This window comes from Phalacrocorax carbo, chromosome 2 (genome assembly GCF_963921805.1).
Source record: "Phalacrocorax carbo chromosome 2, bPhaCar2.1, whole genome shotgun sequence".
In the NCBI taxonomy this organism is placed as follows: Eukaryota; Metazoa; Chordata; class Aves; order Suliformes; family Phalacrocoracidae; genus Phalacrocorax; species Phalacrocorax carbo.
Genome location: NC_087514.1, coordinates 45,467,325 through 45,485,347, shown reverse-complemented (window position 1 = coordinate 45,485,347; position 18,023 = coordinate 45,467,325). Strand labels below are relative to the sequence as shown.

The following is an 18,023-nucleotide window of genomic DNA, read 5'->3' as shown; positions in this document are numbered from 1 at the left end:
TGTCGACCCATCCAACCCACACTTCCTTAGCTTGTCTATGAGGATGTGTTTATGTTTATCATTATTAATGAAATTGGCTTCTGTCATTGAGGGTAGTTGCATAAGAGAGCCTACATTCATGGTATTTAACTGCCTTATCCTCTGAAGTAGGGTGTCTGTGAGAAAATTGCTTACTGAGAATGATTCTTATACTAACTCCTGAATCACGTAGCCAGTTGTTTTGGAGAATACTAGTTGGCATGGACTGAATCCACACGAGGGTCCATAATAACAGTTTATTGATATATACAATATATTTGCTGACACTGCTTCATTTTAGTATTCTGCACAGTAAAACAGGCATAACGCTACCATGCCTGTGGAATACTGATCTGATTTTTAGGTACCATTTCCATGGAGGCAGGTGCTCTGTGGTGGTTACAAAGCTTCATTTTCACTCTCCTGAAGGTTGTCTCCTACCTCATCGCTCAGCTTACCTGTGGCCCAAAAGCTTCCTCAGTTTGGCCTACCCTAACCACTTTCTGCTGGTCTAGCAAGTTTCAGATTCCCTTCCCCATTCTTCTCATCTATTCCTGGTAACGGTTTTTCAACATGACTTCAGCATCTTCCAGTCTGCTTGACTCTACAGTTCAAATTTTCATCATCTGCTTTCAGCTACATTTAGTGACTCTCAGCTACATTTAGTGGAGTGTGAAAGACAATCATAGAAGGAGTTACTGATATCAGTCCCACCCTTATTATAATCAGATTGCATCGTGAGTGTGTCCAGGACTATACAAAGAAAAATTCCTTATGACTTTCAATTTTTGGCATCCTGGCTCTCAATGAGTCAAGAGCACATATAGTAAAATCTAAATGAGCAGTAGTCAATTAGGTAGAAAATGAGATAACCAAAATGAGTAATTCCCACAAGGTGCCTGATTGAATAGGGATGGCACCTATAGCTGTCCACTCATGTCTGCCCTGGGCAGGTGTCATTGTGTGGCAGCTCAGTGTTCCTGGACCAGCACGTTTTACCACTAGCCAGTGTTTGAAGCAATCTCAGTCTTTAAAACTGGAGCAGGCTGTAGTTGGTGTTTCATGCAACTTACTGCAATACTCCTATAGCAGGAGTAACAATCTGCAGGAGAGGGCTGTATGGACAGCTGGGATGACCATTTCACCATCCCAGTCCAATCCAGTCCTGTACAGAAAGATTTTCAGTAAGGGGTGCTGCTCTCAGAGGGATATTTTCTGATTAGCTTTAAGCGTTTCTCACTGGCTACTTAACTTTGTTTATTTTAATTTTACAGTACTTTAAGTGCTGTGTTTCCCTTTGTGGCATATTTTGCATATCTCAAGTTGTCTTTTTATACATTTTGACAATGTACTACTGCAGGAACAGTTTGACAATAAATAAACTTGACTTGATGATATTACAACAGTACTGCTACAAATTCCTGCTTTCTGGATTCCAGAGGAGTTAAAGAGGCTTTTGCTGCAATTATATAAAACTCAAGTGGAAGATCTAATTATGTTGATTAATTTTGAGCCAAGTTATTGGTGTTTGTTTTCCATAAGTACTAAATTCTTATATATGGAAGTATCTGCTCTGAAAAAAGAGAAATATGGTGAAGACTATTCAAACCATGACCATAATATCTGTGATGGCTAGAATTTCCTAGTTCATGCACAGTATGATTCCACCTTCCTTCACTAGCAACTATTTGAAATAGTTGTGTTTTTTTTTCCTTAACCTAAGGAAAATGACTGTTTGCTGGTAGTCTTGGTAAGTTACTTTGCAGGTAAGGCAACACTGTAGCAGCAACTGCAGTAAGCCTAGGCCCTTTCTATGCCATAGCTATGCTGTCCCAGAAATCCCAGAGATGACAAACAAATGCATAGTTTTTAGTGTTGACACTGTGTGTTCATGCTTGTCATAGGAATTCTTAGCTGGAAACATCGCTGTTGGTTACAGAAACTGGTAGTAGAAAGTAAGCTGTAGTTCAGACTTCAGTCTAAAGCTGTTAAACGGTCACTCAGTCACAATAATTTAATATTTTTTTTCAAAAATTTTTTTCAAATGATTCCTTGTATTATTTTGAGATTAGCTTGGTTATTTATGGAAAATCTGTAAGTTCATACTCTAGAAAACAAAAAAAAAAAGCCTATGAAGAAAATCAGTGACATTTAAGGATCAATGACTTGACACAGTAAACACCACCGTTTCTCTAAGCTGCAGTAGAACACAGAGATGCCTTAGTCCACCTTAAATGAGAAATCTGGGGTCTTGCTCCTATAATCTCCAATTTGTCTTGTCCTCTGGTGTTTCACCTATGTGATTCTGATACCAGAATTTAGCCGTTTAAATTCAGTGTCTCAGCAGAGTGGTGATTTAATAAAAATAAATATACCTGGTTTCTTCTGTTCTGCCAGCTTGCGCTGACTGAGTGTTATCACACAGCTTCTCAAGCTGTCTCTCTGCCCATCTTCCTGAATAGCTTCTAGGCATATTCCCCAAACCTTTTTACTCCTGATAGACCAATTCCATTTCCAATATATCTGTGAGAAAACTGACTAGCAGTTGCAAAAACAGTGACAATGGTAATTACTAAGAAGAAAGCAAGCTCCAATTCAAATATCAATATGAGACTACATGAAATAACACTGAAAGATAGATGAAACCATTTTTTGGCATTAGGCTGTTTTGATTCTTTTACCATCTCTGAGGAAAGGACTGATGAGGTCTAGTGTCCTTCACAGCTGCCTTTGGGACCCTATGCCATGAAGGTATCTACTCCTACCTGAACTAGTTAGGAGCTTGTGCTAAGAAAGAAGATGACTTGTGTTCACATCTGTGGATGTAACAGGAAAACAACGTAAAACACTGTCATTGCTCTATCTCAAACCAATTACAGATTTGTTAATTTGTGATATATAGCCTGGTAATTTAAAATGTAACAGACAGTGTTTTGATTTTGTGAATGTAAGATAGGATTATTACTGTGAGTCATTTAATAAAAACAAATGATAAAATAGAGTGAAAATATTTTGACCTAACTCAACTGATTTCAAACCCATCAGAATAAGGAAAGGTCAAAATCAAATGTTGTTTTGGTTATGAAGTTTCAAATTAAACTTAGATTATTTTTTTTTGTCCTGGAGCAATTTAAAATGACTTGTCATTTTGTTTTCCTTGAAGTTAATGAAACTTCTGAATTTCTCTGAGATTAGATTTTGCCATTTATTTCAGTTGTGCTTATCTTGTTAGTTCAAGCTCTGTCAAGACATGCTACAGTTTGTGATTCAAACTGTAGCGTATGAGCAGAAAAGGTGTCATATCTGTTGAGAAATCCTGGTTTGCATTTTCCTTGGCATATGGGAAACATTATTTTGGTTTTTTGTTTGTTTTTTGTTTTTTTTTAAGGAAGAATTTTTACAATGAATCATCTGAAGGAAATACAGATTTTTCAAATATAACTATGAATTATTATTTTTCCATTAAGACCTTCTGCAATTAATTTTGGATCTGAAACATGTACATATATAGAGAGATATGTACATATATATGTCAGATATTTATACAGGTTCTGAAAATCTCAAATAAATATGGGGTGTTATACTATTTCCATTTACTGAAAGTCAAAGTATACCAGAATAAAATTATACTTTTTTAAATGATATGCCATGTTGTACTTAGGAATTACAACACTTGTTATCTTTTAAATGACATTCTAATACTGTTCTATTTGGGGAATTAAAGAGAAAATCATTAATGAATTACAGTATACACATTCAGGTAATCATTAGCATGTAAAAATGTCCTTTTATGCCAAGTGAATACAAGCATTTAATGAATTTCTGAAAGGATGAGACCTAAGAATTCTTAGAATTCAATGCATTCCAATGGATTTTTTCCATATTTTTTTCTAAAATCATAAATGCTTTCATACATATATCCTGTAAAACACACATCCAAAACACTACCCAAAGAACATGGCAGGCTAGAGTATCAACAGCAGTTAATTTTAAACAATTTTTTTTTTTTTTAAAGTTGATAGGGCTACACATGTCTACAGAAATGGAGGGACAGTCCTTTTCTCAGTGAGGAAAGATAAAATATTTGCTGGTATTTCATTCAGGTTTTTTAGTCTGAATCTGAAATGGCAGAGAAAGAATGAGGGGGGATTTTGTGACTGGGTTTTGTAAAAACAGAACCCAGTTCCTAAAGAAATATATTTAGCCTATACAATTTCACTAAGTGTATTTTATCACTTCCTCATTTTATAGGCTGCATACATTTGTTTAGTCTGTGGATATATAAAACTCAAAAGTATTTGGTATGCTTATTTCATTTTGTGGTCATACTGATTTTTTTTTGCCCTTCCCCATTTATGAATCAGTTTATCTTAGCTTGCATCAATCCAACTTGTTTTGCTCTCATAGGAAAATTTTAGAACCTTTTATGATTATTTGAATATATATAAATGTAGCTATTACCATGTGGTTCTGAAGTCTAGTTTCTCTAGCCCTCACAGGACTAAATGTGTACTTTATTGTATTAGCTGTTGAATAAATGGCCTAAGTTGGGGTAAGGCAAAGACAAAACTTACATTAAATGGTAATCTTACCATTATTAATTTACCTGCTTGTTAATTTGAAAAGGCATGCTCAGTATTTGAAGAAATGGAAGCATTCCTGTCTTTAGCTTACTTTAGTATCTAAGAAATTCCCAAGGACCTTGCAAACAAAAAATTCCTGAATGTTAATAAACATTAATTTATTTCTTTACCTCCTTTAGGAGATTAGTAAAATGCCTTTTTTATTATTATTATTTTTAATTTTTTTTAACTTAAATGAAATCAAGAGATGCAATATGATGTGGAAAGCCTCACGCCAAACTATTAGCATTAGGCATAATGCCAGAGGCATTAAATTTATATTTGACTGGGAAACAATTGCCTTGGCAGAGGAATGCCAGTATTTCTTTTATAAGGAAATCCTGTGTTGAGAGCTAATGCAGGGAAAACCAGACTGCAGTACCAGACAGACAGAGAAGAACTTATCATAGAATCATAGAATGTCCTGAGTTGGAAGGGACCCACAAGGATCATCAAGTCCAACTCCTGTCCCTACACAGGACAGCCATAAATTCACACCATATTTCTGAGGGATTTGTCCAAGTGCTTCTTGAATAGGGTCAGGCTTGGTACTGTGACTGCCTCCGTGGGGAGCCTGTGCCAGTGCTCCACCACCCTCTGGGTGAAGAACCTTTTCCTAATATCCAGCCTAAACCTCCCCTGGCACATCTTCCTGCCATTCCCTCGGGTCCTGTCATCGGTCACCAGAGTGAAGAGATCAGCGCCTGCCCCTCCTCCTCCCCTTGTGAGGAAGCTGTAGATCACAATGACGTCTGCTCTCAGTCTCCTCCAGGCTGAACAAACCAAGTGACTTTAGCTGCTCGCCGTACAGTTTCTCCTCTAAACCTTTCACCAACTTTGTGGCCCCTCTCTGGTCACTCTCTAGTAGCTTTGTATCTTAATATACTGCGGCGCCAAAACCTGCACACAATACTCAAGGTGAGGCCGCACCAGCGCAGAGCAGAGCAGGACAATCCCCTCCCTCAACTGGCTGCAATGCACTGCCTGATGCACCCCAGGACATGGTTGGCCCTCTTGGCTGCCAAGGCACACTGTTGCCTTATGTTAAACTTCCTATCAACCAGAACCTCCAGGTTCCTCTCTGCAGCTCCTCTGCAGTTCACCTTTGATGCAGGGCACTGTATTTTAAGCAAAAGTCAGAAAGTGTCTAAATAATTTTAGAATTTTAGAACACCAAAGTTCAGCTTGCTACAGAGCTCATTTGGGAAGAATTCCATGGGATGCTTCCATGGAAGATAAACGAGATAGTGAGTGCTGGGAGTTCTTCAAGAACTCTCTCTTGCAAGCACCAAATGGGTTTATCCCCTATAAAAGAAAGGGAAGTAAGCAGAACGCCAGGCCCCTTTGGCTCAACCATGAACTCCTGGGTCTACTCAAATCCAGAAGAGAAGCATACCAGAGATGGAGAAGTGGAGGATTATCCATTGAGAGCTACAAGGGCATTGCCAGAGTGTGCAGAGATGCAGTTAGAAAAGCAAAAGCCCAGCTCAAATTGAAACTGGCCATAGATGTCAAAAATAACAAGAAAGGTTTCTTCAGGGCCAAATTGATGGGCCCTGACAGGATCCTCCTGAGGGCATTGTGAGAGCTGGCTGACGTCATTGCAAGGCCACTCTCTATAATCTTTGAGAAGCCGTGGAGAACGGGAGATGTCCCAGAGGATGGGAGGAAGGCAAATGTTACCCCTATCTACAAGAGGGGCTCGAGGGAGGATCCGGGTAACTATAGACCCATCAGCCTTACTTCAGTCCTTGGTAAAGTTATGGAACAAATCCTCCTGGGGGCCATCACAAGTCAAATGAAGCGCGTGACTGGGAAAAGCCAACATAGCTTCACTATGGACAGATTGTGCTTGACAAACCTGGTGGCCTTCTATGACAAAGTGACTTGCCTGGTTGACATGTTGCGGGCGGTGGACACTGTCTACCTGGACTTCTCCAAGGCCTTTGATACAGTCCCCCACAGCCTCCTCCTGGAGGAATTAATGTGTTATGGCCTAGACAAGTGGTCTGTGCAGTGGGTGGGGAACTGGCTGACGGGCCACACCCAAAAGGTGGTGGTAAATAGTTCTTTTTCAAAGTGGCAGCCTGTCACAAGTGGGGTCCCCCAGGGATCGATGTTGGGCCCAATGTTATTCAACATCTTAAGAAGTGATCTGGATAATGGCATAAGTGTAGCCTGATGAAGTTTGTGGGTGACACCAAGTTGAGCGGGGAAGTAGACACCCCAGAAGGGAGAGCTGCTCTGCAGGAAGATCTGGATAGGCTGGAAGAGTGGGCCAGCAAGAACCTTATGAATTTCAACATGGACAAGTGTACAGTCACACACCTGGGAAAACATAACCTGGGAGTGCAGCACAGCCTGGGATCCACCTGGCTGGAGAGCAGCTCTGTGGAAATGGACCTGGGGGTCCTGGTGGACAGGAGTGTCAACATGAGTGAACAGTGTGCTGCTGCGGCCAAGAAGGCCAACAGGATGCTGGGCTGTGTCAAAAAAGGCATCACCAGCAGAGAGAAAGAAGTCATTATCCCACTCTACTCAGTGCTTGTCAGGCCGCACCTGGAGTCCTGTGTGCAGTTCTGGTCCCCGCTGTACAAAAAAGATGTGGATAGGCTGGAAGGGGTCCAGAGAAGGGCCGCCAAGATGACCAAAGGACGGGGAAGCCTGCCATACGAGGACAGGCTGGGAGAACTAGGTGCATTCAGCCTTGAGAAAAGGAGGCTTAGAGGGGATCTCATCACCATGTACCAGTACTTAAGGGGCAGCTACAAAGAAGATGGAGACTCCCTTTTTACATGGAGTCACATGGAGAGGACATGGTGGAATGGACACAAATTTCTCTTGGGGAGATTTTGACTGGACATGAGAGGGAAATTTTTCACACTGAGGACAGTCAAGCCATGGAATAATCTCCCCAGGGAAGTGGTTGAGTCGGCCACATTGGACACCTTCGAGAGTCGTCTGGACAGGGTGCTGGGCCACCTTGTCTAGACTGTGCTCTTCCTAGAAAGGTTGGACTAGATGATCCCTGAGGTCCTTTCCAACCTGGTATTGTTTGATTCTTTGATTATGAGATCATGAAACAGTTCATGCATCTTCTAGAGTAGTTAAGAATAAGGAGATATTTATTCCCTGCTTGGTCTCTGACATCCGCACTACCTCTCTTTGAAGTAAGTACATAATTGTATTCAGAAACTTCTAGTGAATCACCAACACATAATACTGGAAAAGTGAGAGATCAGGCACAGATTTTTTTTTTATACCAACCTTCCAATCTTTAACTCAAAGCCAGAATTTCCTGTTGCCGTTTGCCATAAACCAAACATACTCATATGCAGTCGCAGCCCATTGGCATTTAACTTCACCATTTTCAGATGCTTCTGTAATACTGCTTTTTCCCTCTGGAAGGTTGCATATTGCTTTTTTTGTTTTGTTTTGGTTTGGTTTGTTTTTTTTTTTCCCTTTCCATCAGTTTGCTTTCGCCAAGCCAGAACCGACTGGGTTTCTCCTTAAGTCATTTTGTGGGTGTTTGTTCTGGGGGGCACTACTGAATTGTTAGTGCAAACAGTACTGGATAAATAAACAGGAGCCCAAAATACATTCATTCAGTTAATACTGCCTTGTGGCTGACTGATTCTTGAAAAAAATTGGTGTTTATACAGTGAATCCTTAATTGGGTTTGCTGGTTATAAATGCTTGCAACTAAAATAATAAATTATGATGGGCAGGTAAATATAATTCTTGTTTTAACAAAGATAAAATGAAATAAACATAAAAACCTTGTTAGCTACTAATTGACAACTTCAATTCTTTTGAAGCATGAGCTTTGCTAAGAGCTGGACATTTTGTTAAAAAGCTTTGTTAGGTGATTAGTTTTCTCTACTGCCAAGAAGCACACAGCTGTGGTGAGTTCAAAGTTCATCCCAGTCCCTGAACTATTGGGGATATTGAAGTACAGGTAATTTAGGGTCATCCAGCTTTATGTGCATCTTCCAACTTCAATTATTAAAGCTGTAGTACTGTGCAAAGGATATATAGATCCCCCTTCATGTATTAAACTCTATGAGGGAAGTATGAGGCTGTGTTTGCATCTAGGGACTATCTGCTCCCAACTTGCTGAGAAATTTTTCACCAGATCAGGCCAATATGTTACTATTTTAAATTATTAAAAATCATTATGTTAACCGAACAGAAGTAACTCAGTGTTCAAATGAAATGTAATTCAAGTGTGCTTGAAAACAGTGACTGAATAGGGTTTTATTGATCTGTGGTTACTAAACTGCTCCCTTGATTTACTGTGCTGTCTGCATGCCTCTGACTACTCTTCCAGTACTAACCACCTTGTGGCAAGCTGGATGGAATGAAGATGCCTTCATGGAATTTACATTTAAAGTAATGCAGGTTTTTTTTGCTAAAAATATTTTTTTTCCCTTAAAGCACAAAGAACCAGCTATGCTACATGTAAGGATAATTCCTAAGCCTTCTTTCCCTTTTACAATTGAGATGGTGTTGGGTTTTTTTAAATACTACTTAAAAAAAAGGCCCCTGCAGGGTTACAAATGCATATGTTTCATTTCCTAATACACACAAAAATGACAGATATTATTTTCTTCAGACATCTCCAAGCTGTAGAGCAGAAAAGCTGTTGGTAAAAATGGAGGCAGAAGGACTTGAAAAAGCAAACATGAAGTTTAGTAGTGAACTACTATTACAATTGCAGATTTTATATTTGTGCCTTTGAAATATAAGTTTATTCTGTTTCCCAGTTAGCAATTCAGACTGTTCTCAGACAATAATTATTTCTTATGACTTACCTCCAGCAAGTAAGAAGTATACAAGCTGCAATGATATCCTATGGTACATTAAATTGTGTTTGATAATACATCATTTCTCCATGAACTCATTATTGGTGCATACAATATTGTATTCTTATTTTGCACCAGTAACCTTGAGAACGAAGTATTTCCTACTATTGCTTCATTAGTATTTTATTTGGCTTGTGGTATTCCCAACACTCTACAAAGTATCTCTTATTACTGTTGTGAGCACATGAAATTTTCTTTTTGTTTGCTATCTTATTCTATTAAGTATACTGGAGTATTCAGTCATGGTGGTACTTTGAGAAATTCCATCTATTATACCACTGGAACATGACCTGATTTATTATAAGAAGATCAGAGCATAGCTCAAGAGCTCAGTGCATTATCCTAAATGAAGCTTTGTCTCTGAGGGCTGCCATAGCCTTCAACTTTACCGGTATGTTTTAGCCATTGATTTCCCTTTAGAACACAAATGCTGTAATAATACTGCTCAGTAAATGTTTCTTCAGTATTGAATAACTGCTTGTTCTGTCAAGGGGGTGTCAAATTCTGTTCCCAACCTGTCTGTCATGTATTACTTCCTTTACATCTATCAGCAGAGATGAGCTAAATAAGTTTTGGAGGAAGTGCAAATTGCAAATCTGGTCAAAAGGAAGGAAAGTAACTTTTTAAAGCTGACTTGTTTGCGTATCTTTGATTGCAGTGGTTCCCAACCCTTTCAGAAGAGGCCTCACTCCTGCTGTAGCCATCCTTTCCCTTTGAGTAATGCATGCTGCTCATGCCTCCTCCTGTGCTTGCACACCCTACTCTATCCTGATGCTGTTTCCTGTGCACCTCATCGCTTGAAAGCCACAGGCAGCTCCCTTTGCACCTTCTAGAGCGCTGTTTGTCCCAAAGCAACCTAAAGGTGGAAAGGGACAGAGAAAAATCAAATATTGAGGCTGAAGGGGGCTGTGGGCTGGTAACCAGTGGACTGTCTAGGTGAGACTGAAGGAAACTCCTAGGAGAGCTGGAAACATGCTCAGGTGAAAGTGGCTGTGATTTGAAGGTAAGGCGATTGTACAAGTCAGCCAGAGACTGAGCAGGGGATACCCCTCAATGCTGGGTGTCAGAGTTTATCATTTTACAAATGTTTTCTTTTTAAAATTACTTGGTTTTATGTTTTCTGCCTTTTTTCATCTATTACAGGGGCAGACAATTACTAATCATTGGGGCATTTTACCAGCATAAGGTCATAAAATTTCTGCATGATGCATGATATGTATTCCTGTAATTTAATCATCTAGAGTGTTTACTTGGGGTGTAAATGCTGGAAGCAATGATGTTTCTGAGCTGATTTATGAGGTAATGCACTTTGTAATCAAACCTTCTATGTGCTGTTTCTAAAATATCAAGTGTTATAAAATCGCTGATAGAAGAAGAACATTGATAATGGGCTTAAATTCTCTTTGTGCAGCTGCAGACAAGGAAACAGAATGATACAGAAACAGTGGCAGCTATATTGCAAAGATTAGTTACAGTCTTGTTGAATGCCGGAGAAACAGGTACACTCATTGCAATGAGTATGATTTTGTGTTGCAAATTATGTAGCTCCAGGTTTACCTTTTAGACAATATTTTAATAGTAAAAATAGTAAAAGATCTTGCCACAAATTATGAAAAATTGCCTCTAACCACCTTTCCCAGGGCAAACTCTGTGTCTAACCTTTTTGTGGGAACCAGTGGAGTTATTTTAGTAGGAGATGGATGTCAGGAGAGCATTGGTTGTACATTTTATTTTACCTCTTTATAATTTAGCATGTACGGGAAAAAAAGGAGGTATCACCAAGGTGATTGGCAGGTAGATTCACCAAGTACCAACAGGTAGAGGGAGGAGATATTTGTAGCTTGAGGGCTGTCTCTCTGAAGGTCAAGAGCTCTGTTTGCCATGACAGCCCTCAAGACATAGGTCAGACAACTATGGCTCCTGCCTTTCAGAAGTAGTATCACCTGACATATCAAGAACACTAGAGTTAATGGCAGTGGTGTTTAAAATTTGGGGTGCTTTTAAAGGTTGCGGGGTTTTTTTTGGTTTTTGTTTTTTTTTTTTTTTAAAAGGATTTAAAGAAGGTACTTAAAGGGTTTTTTAATAAAGAAGTTGGTATTCATGTGAAGCTTCATACTTCTAAGATTGCTAAATTAGTATCTGAGCAAAATTATAAGTTGTTTTAGAACATGAGCTGTATATAAAATAGGCTATGATGCTGGGAAGCCTAATTGTTCTTGGCTTTTCTTCCACATGGTAATACAAATATTTCTGAAATAAGTAAATAAATGTGTAATACATGAAAACAACAAAAAAGAAAATGGAGTAATACTGAGTTGTGGAAATCACCTGGATTAGATAGGATTTAGATCAAAGAGTAGCTAAAAAAGAACCAAAGAAGAATTGTCATTGACTGTGGAACCAAAGTTGCCCAAACCCAAACTTTGCAGAAGTTTTATTAATAAGGCAGAACATAACATAAGTGAATACACATTTGACTGCTGTAGGAGTTACTGACCTGACTCAATCAGGGCCTGAGAAAGGAGAACACTGTGCAGTACTTCAGTTTATATTTTAAAGATACCTTAAGTTTATAGTTCCGGAAGGCAAAAAAGTCCCCAGAATACTTTGCTAAGGTGAGCAAAGCCTTTTTTTCCCGCTTCAGTTTACTCAGCACTTGGAAAAAGAGTTCAATAAAAATTACAAGGAAACATACTTCATTGCACAATGACTGTCCCACCAGAGAGAAAAGTCTGCAAGATTGTAACAGTAACCTTGTTTGTTATGAGCACTTTGAAAGCAGAACTACACAGATAGATCTTTATTGGATCTTGATGCACTTGTAAAGCTGATAAGAAATGAATGATGATGGGTCCCTTTTAAATTCCTGCATTGTAACCTAGCCAGCCTAGGCTAGCGCTGCTAGAAATTAGTCTAGAGCGCAGGCTGTGAACCAGGCAGAGCTCAGTAAATACAGAACATTAACCTCATATGTGTGCATTGGCTTAGGTTTAATAAATCTGCATCTAGGGCAGCACGACAAATTACAAGACTTAATTAAGAGATTAAGAGGTTTTATTATTATTATTAGGACTTATTTTTTAGTTTTTGTGCTATGTGAGGTACAGCTTTTTTATTTGATTTTAAACTTAGCCTAACGGGGCAAATTTTTTGTTGGAACTTTGAGTACTATATTTATACAAATAATTGCAAGCACATAATTAGCACAGAATAGCAATAAAATGCTTGGTGGAGAGGATTTTGTTACAGGTTTTGTTTCTGCAGCCATTGAATGAAATGAATGTTTTGCACAGGAAATGTATCCTGGAAATGTTATTGGCTGATGCATGAGTATTTCTATTGCAGAACCAGCAACAGAACACACTTGTTATCCTCTGATAACAGCCTGTTCCAGTGGCTTTATCTCATAAATAAATGAATGCATAAATGTGCATTGAGGTGAATACACTTTAGGTAAAGGCCAGGCAAAGTAATAATCACAGGATTTGGTGTGACATTTTGCCAGCACTTGCACATATTCCTGGCTTTTCTAACATTTGGGTTTTTTAGCTCATAAATATTTCTGGAAAGTATGCACACTCTTAAATGACACTGGTTTCCTTGGAGAGATTGTGTATGTTAATAAAATGTGAGACAAAAGGTATTGATGCATGACAGTTTTTAATTAGGGGAGAAAAGAAAAAACAACAGCCTTTTAGGAGAAACAGGGTTTTCTGAAGAGCAACAATTAGTTCTCCCCGGTATACTTCCAGTACACTCTTACTTTTGGGGAAAAAAAAAGAAAACACAAAAAAAGAAATTTACACCTGCAGTAAGAAAAGTAAGTTTGAACGACCCACAGAAGGGGGGAGGTTGAGGGAACATAAGCATTCCTTTGCTTATACTCAGTGAAACCAGGTTGTGTACTTTATAAAAATGAGGAACAATTTGTAACACTGTACTCTTCCTAATCCTGATGCAACTTTGATCATTTCTCTTTTTAAGCAATGACTATAACTGCACCTAACAAAAGGAAGTGCAATTGCTGAGCTCAGACAGGTAACTTTTATGTTTTGCAATATCTTTTTCATTCTAATGAAATCTTTCTTTCCATTTTAGACAAATATCACTTGCTGTGTCATAGCACATGGATTTCAGGACCGCCTGTGAAGAGGTAGGATCAGATATTTTTTCTTTTCAAACAACAGTAGAATCAAAAATCAATGAACTTTTAATGCTTTTTATATGCAAAATCGCTTTTGTACCCTTTTTGCAGAAATGAGAGGAATTATATAATCAGATATAAGTTATTCAGCTGATTGCTTTATGGTGGCAGACAGACTTTGTAGTAGAAGATGAAAGAATTTCCCCAGATGTATTCGTCACTAGCCCTCACTTCTGTCCATTCCAATTTACCTCTTTAGGCACAATGTAGGTGCAGGTAGCTGATTTGTGTAAGCTTTGCGTTTTAGTGAAGTGTTTATATCTGAAAGCCTGTACATGAAGTAAAACATCAATGGAGCCAGAAATCTGTATAGCACTGTTCAGCAAAATCAAAGGGGAAATGTAGAAGTACGGGAAGCAGGTGGGTGGGGAGAGAGGGGGAGCTGTGAAGTTGACTAAAATGAAAAGCAATTCCACTCTGACTTGATAAGAGTTATTTTTGCTTAAAATAAGTGTAGTTTTGTAATGTCAATGCAAAGTACCTCAGTCCCCCATCACTAGAGATAGGGGAAGTGCTTTGCTTTCTGTTCCTACTAACTTTGCCTTAAAGAAAGCAAATGAAATGTATTTGTAGACATTTAAAAGGGCATCTTATTTACTCAATGACTGCCTATTAACAAAATGTTTTAATCTGTTTTCACAACTTCAGCAACTGAGACACAGTGAGAACCATTTACACCAAATTACATAATGATGTCAATGCATTATTATGATTAAAAAATTTAGACAATTAACCATGCACTGACAATCACAAACATTGTTTAGGAAGTTATGACTGGGAACAAGAAAACTGGCCATATCTTTAAGTGTGACCATGATCCCATGAAAAAATAGAAGTGGAGGGATGGGAACAGCACTAAACCCAAGAACTAAATGCAGGTAAAACCCATTTTGACCTGAGAAGCAATTGGTATAAATTAGGGGGGAAGAGAAAATAAACATGCTAAAGAACATTAAACCATGACAGGATTCTGAAAGAGTAGTAGGGTCAAAATTAATATTAAAGTGAAACTTGCCTTTGGGAAAAAATACTGTGATGGTTGTCCAGGATGCTATGTATCAGGCTTTAATACCTCAGAAGATCCATACACAGTCTGTATTCTATAACAGAGTATATCACAGTTTGTTTGCCTGGAAAAAAAGCATTCTTGTTAGTTTTGGGGTTTGGCTTTTAGAATAGAATATTTTCAGTGGGAAGGGACCTACAATGATCATCTAGTCCAACAGCCTGACCACTTCAGGGCTGACCAAAATTTAAAGCAAGTTGTTAAGGGCATTTTGTTTTCATGGACTTGTGATGATAGGCCTTCAATAGGCTGATGTCCCCTGTGATGGAACTGGGCAGGGTGTCATTTGGACTTCCCCCATTTGCTATAGTCTGTCCGTGCTGCCTTGTGAGTGTGCAGACAAGATTCTGTCATGTAACCTAACAGTTGTGGTTCTTATCTACTTCTTGGCTTCCAGAAGGTTCATTTTTGTTTCTCCACTGATGTGGACACTGTTCTTTGAATTGCACCATCCAAGTATTAAGTAATTACCTAATATGATTGTTCACTTAAGTTCAGTATGAGATATCATCCATTCTGTCAGGTATTTCAATTACCAATATATACCTTTCAGCTATTGCTTTTAATACAGTTTTCTTAATACCTTCAAATTTGACAGACTTGTCACCAAAACCTCATCTAGTACTCAAGCGTCTTATGAAAGTGACACTAGCAATATTTTGGTATTATTTGGTGTTATTTTATTTATTTCAACTATTGACATGAAACATAAAGTAGCTGTGGACTTTGTTCCATGTACTTTTGTTTAATTGATTACCGAGTCAGTAACTTTACAACTTTCAGCCTTTTTTCCCCTCCATCCCCTAATGTTATCAAATACTCAATCATACTAGGTATCCGTGGAAAATAATCTCTGGTCTTCTGTGCCTAAATAGTTACGAGGCAGTTTTTGAAAATGGCAATAAAAGCTGCCATGAAGCATCTTGTCTATTTGATCTTCCTCTCTTCCCCTCTCTGTTTCCTTTCTTCTGAATATCTTTTTGCCCTTCTTTTCCCACCCTCCAGTGCTGTAACCACCACCACTGTAGAAGAACTGAGATTGCTCTCCCAAAACGATGAGTGGGGCACAGACTGTCATTGGTACTTCCATCCCGGTCCTTGCTAATGCCAGTAAATGGTTTGAACTGAGTTTCAAGTAACATAAAAAAAATATATTCCACATAGATGCACTGAGGCTAAAGCACATTTTTCATAGTGTCCATGAAGTAGTCTTTTTTTTCCTTAAACTATTCTTTTCATTCTAAATAACTGCTGCTCTAGTGCATTGGAAGTCTCTGGGGGAACCTTAGTACTTTCATAGTACTGATGCTTTCATGCATCCCTTATTTTTTCTAGTGCTACTGCCAGTTGGATTTGGATTGAGATTTGGACACTCAAATGGTAGTACCTCCACATGCACTTTGTGACTAAGTTCCTACTGCAGATCTGAATAGTACAGTCGGTGGAGCCCAGTGAGCAGTTCTCCCAAAACTTGCTGATCAGCTGAATTGCTTTCTACACTTTATTGCTATAATAAGCATTGATTATAATGAGAGCTTAAACACTTATATGTAGACAGGTACAGTTTGGTGTCAATCTCAACATGATTCCTATGATCCTAATGATTATTTTCTCCCCTGAGCATCTTATGTGTAGGCTGTGGTGCCTTTCAAGGCATCTTAAAGTAGTTCTATTCTGAAAAAAAAATACCTTCTGTGTTAGGCAATTCAAATGGCACTATAAAAAGATGAGGTCTTACACACATACACACATGTTTTCTAAGGGAAACTACCTGGTATCTGATGATGGGAAATTTATAGTTATTTTTTTCTTGTGGCTTCTCCATTTGCTAGTTGTGAGAAATTTTCCATTGGTTCATATTTAAATATTCTGGATCCCATGATCTTTTCCCTCACTTATCGGCAAATATATCCATTGTACTGGTTCTTGCACTTATTCAACAATTTCCAAACCATAAGACTATCCAGCTTCTCTTTTAGCCTTTCTGAACTTTACAAAAGCATAAATCATAGAGTCACTGGGTTCTTTAAACACTCCCCTGTACTCACTTGACCTTATTCTGTATTCTGAAAACCATCTCTTGGAAGATAACCTCAGTCTCTGACATAATACTGTCCTCTGCAGTAAAAGTACCCTTCTGATGAAACTGAAGGCTTGGGATGGTTAGAATACATTAGAACACTTTCCATTTAGATACTTTTTTTTTTTTAAGTTGATATATTCCATGTACTTTATGAACAAACTGCATGAACAGCTTTCTAACTTTCCTAACTTTCTAACTTTTGAAATCTTATTCTTTACTCCTATTAGCTGGGTGTTTTTTTTCCTAATATAAGTTCTAACTTATTTAAATTAGTAAATATCCCATTCATTCTCACACTTATAATCTATTAATCTCTTTTTACAGTACTGTCCATTGTTTCTTTGATGGATTAGTTTGAATTGGTAAACTGTTAGTTTGTACTCTGCTTTGTGGATACTACGAATATTCTTTTAGACTTCACAAACTTTATAATTTGATACATTCTGTTGTTCACATGTCTAGTGACCTCTGTTTCAACATCTGTCTTGCTGCAGTTTTTTTGCCTGCCACAGAATGTGTTTTAATTTTTAAGCAGTGTATTAACTTCCTCGTGACTTTCTTTCATAAATCTTGTGTATACTATTTCAGACTTCTTCTTGTCACCTTTACGCCATTTTCTGATTTACACGTTTCAGCCTAAGCTGGTTATTTCCTTTGTTTATAAATGCTATCAAATGGCAATGGTGGGATTTCTCATACCTTGGGTCTGTAGGGGTTTTTTTAAATCCAACTTCAACTCATAATTTAATCCCAAAATCAGAAGATGGAAAATGGCTGGCAATTTACAATGCCTGTGAGAATGTCATGTTATAGATGAACTAAAGTTGAAGAAACATGCATGTTCTCACAATAGCCTTCAATTTTGTGTTATCTTATCTCTTGGGCTCAACTGTAATGATATAATCTAGTCCCAGTAAGCTCATTGGCAATTAAGTCATCAAAACTTGTTTCCTTATAGTTTCAGAAAATGAAAGTTTTTGCTCTTACAAAATACCTTTGTTCAGTAAGAAGCTCATATACCTATATAAAAAATAATATATTTTTTTCCAAATGTCTAAGTTACATATTGAGTTAATCAGACTGTACAAAACAAGGAAATTCTCTGTAGACTGTATTCATTTGAGAAAATAATTTATGAAGAATGTCATAGCCAAATATTTACCTG

General features: G+C 38.1%; 1 protein-coding gene across 3 annotated transcripts in view; it reads left to right on the top strand.

Moving 5' to 3' along the window:
- The window catches only part of SNTG1 (syntrophin gamma 1), a 351,074-nt gene that overhangs the window by 176,000 nt on the left and 157,051 nt on the right, over positions 1 to 18,023 (top strand). For 2 of the 3 annotated variants that reach the window (XM_064442735.1, XM_064442736.1), the window contains one exon: positions 13,604 to 13,658. In XM_064442735.1, coding sequence (XP_064298805.1) covers positions 13,632 to 13,658 — 27 coding nt within the window. In that variant the 5' untranslated portion in view covers positions 13,604 to 13,631. Of the gene's footprint in view, positions 1 to 10,219; positions 10,509 to 13,603; positions 13,659 to 18,023 lie in introns of those variants that run through there. The other variant, XM_064442737.1, reaches the window with a different exon arrangement.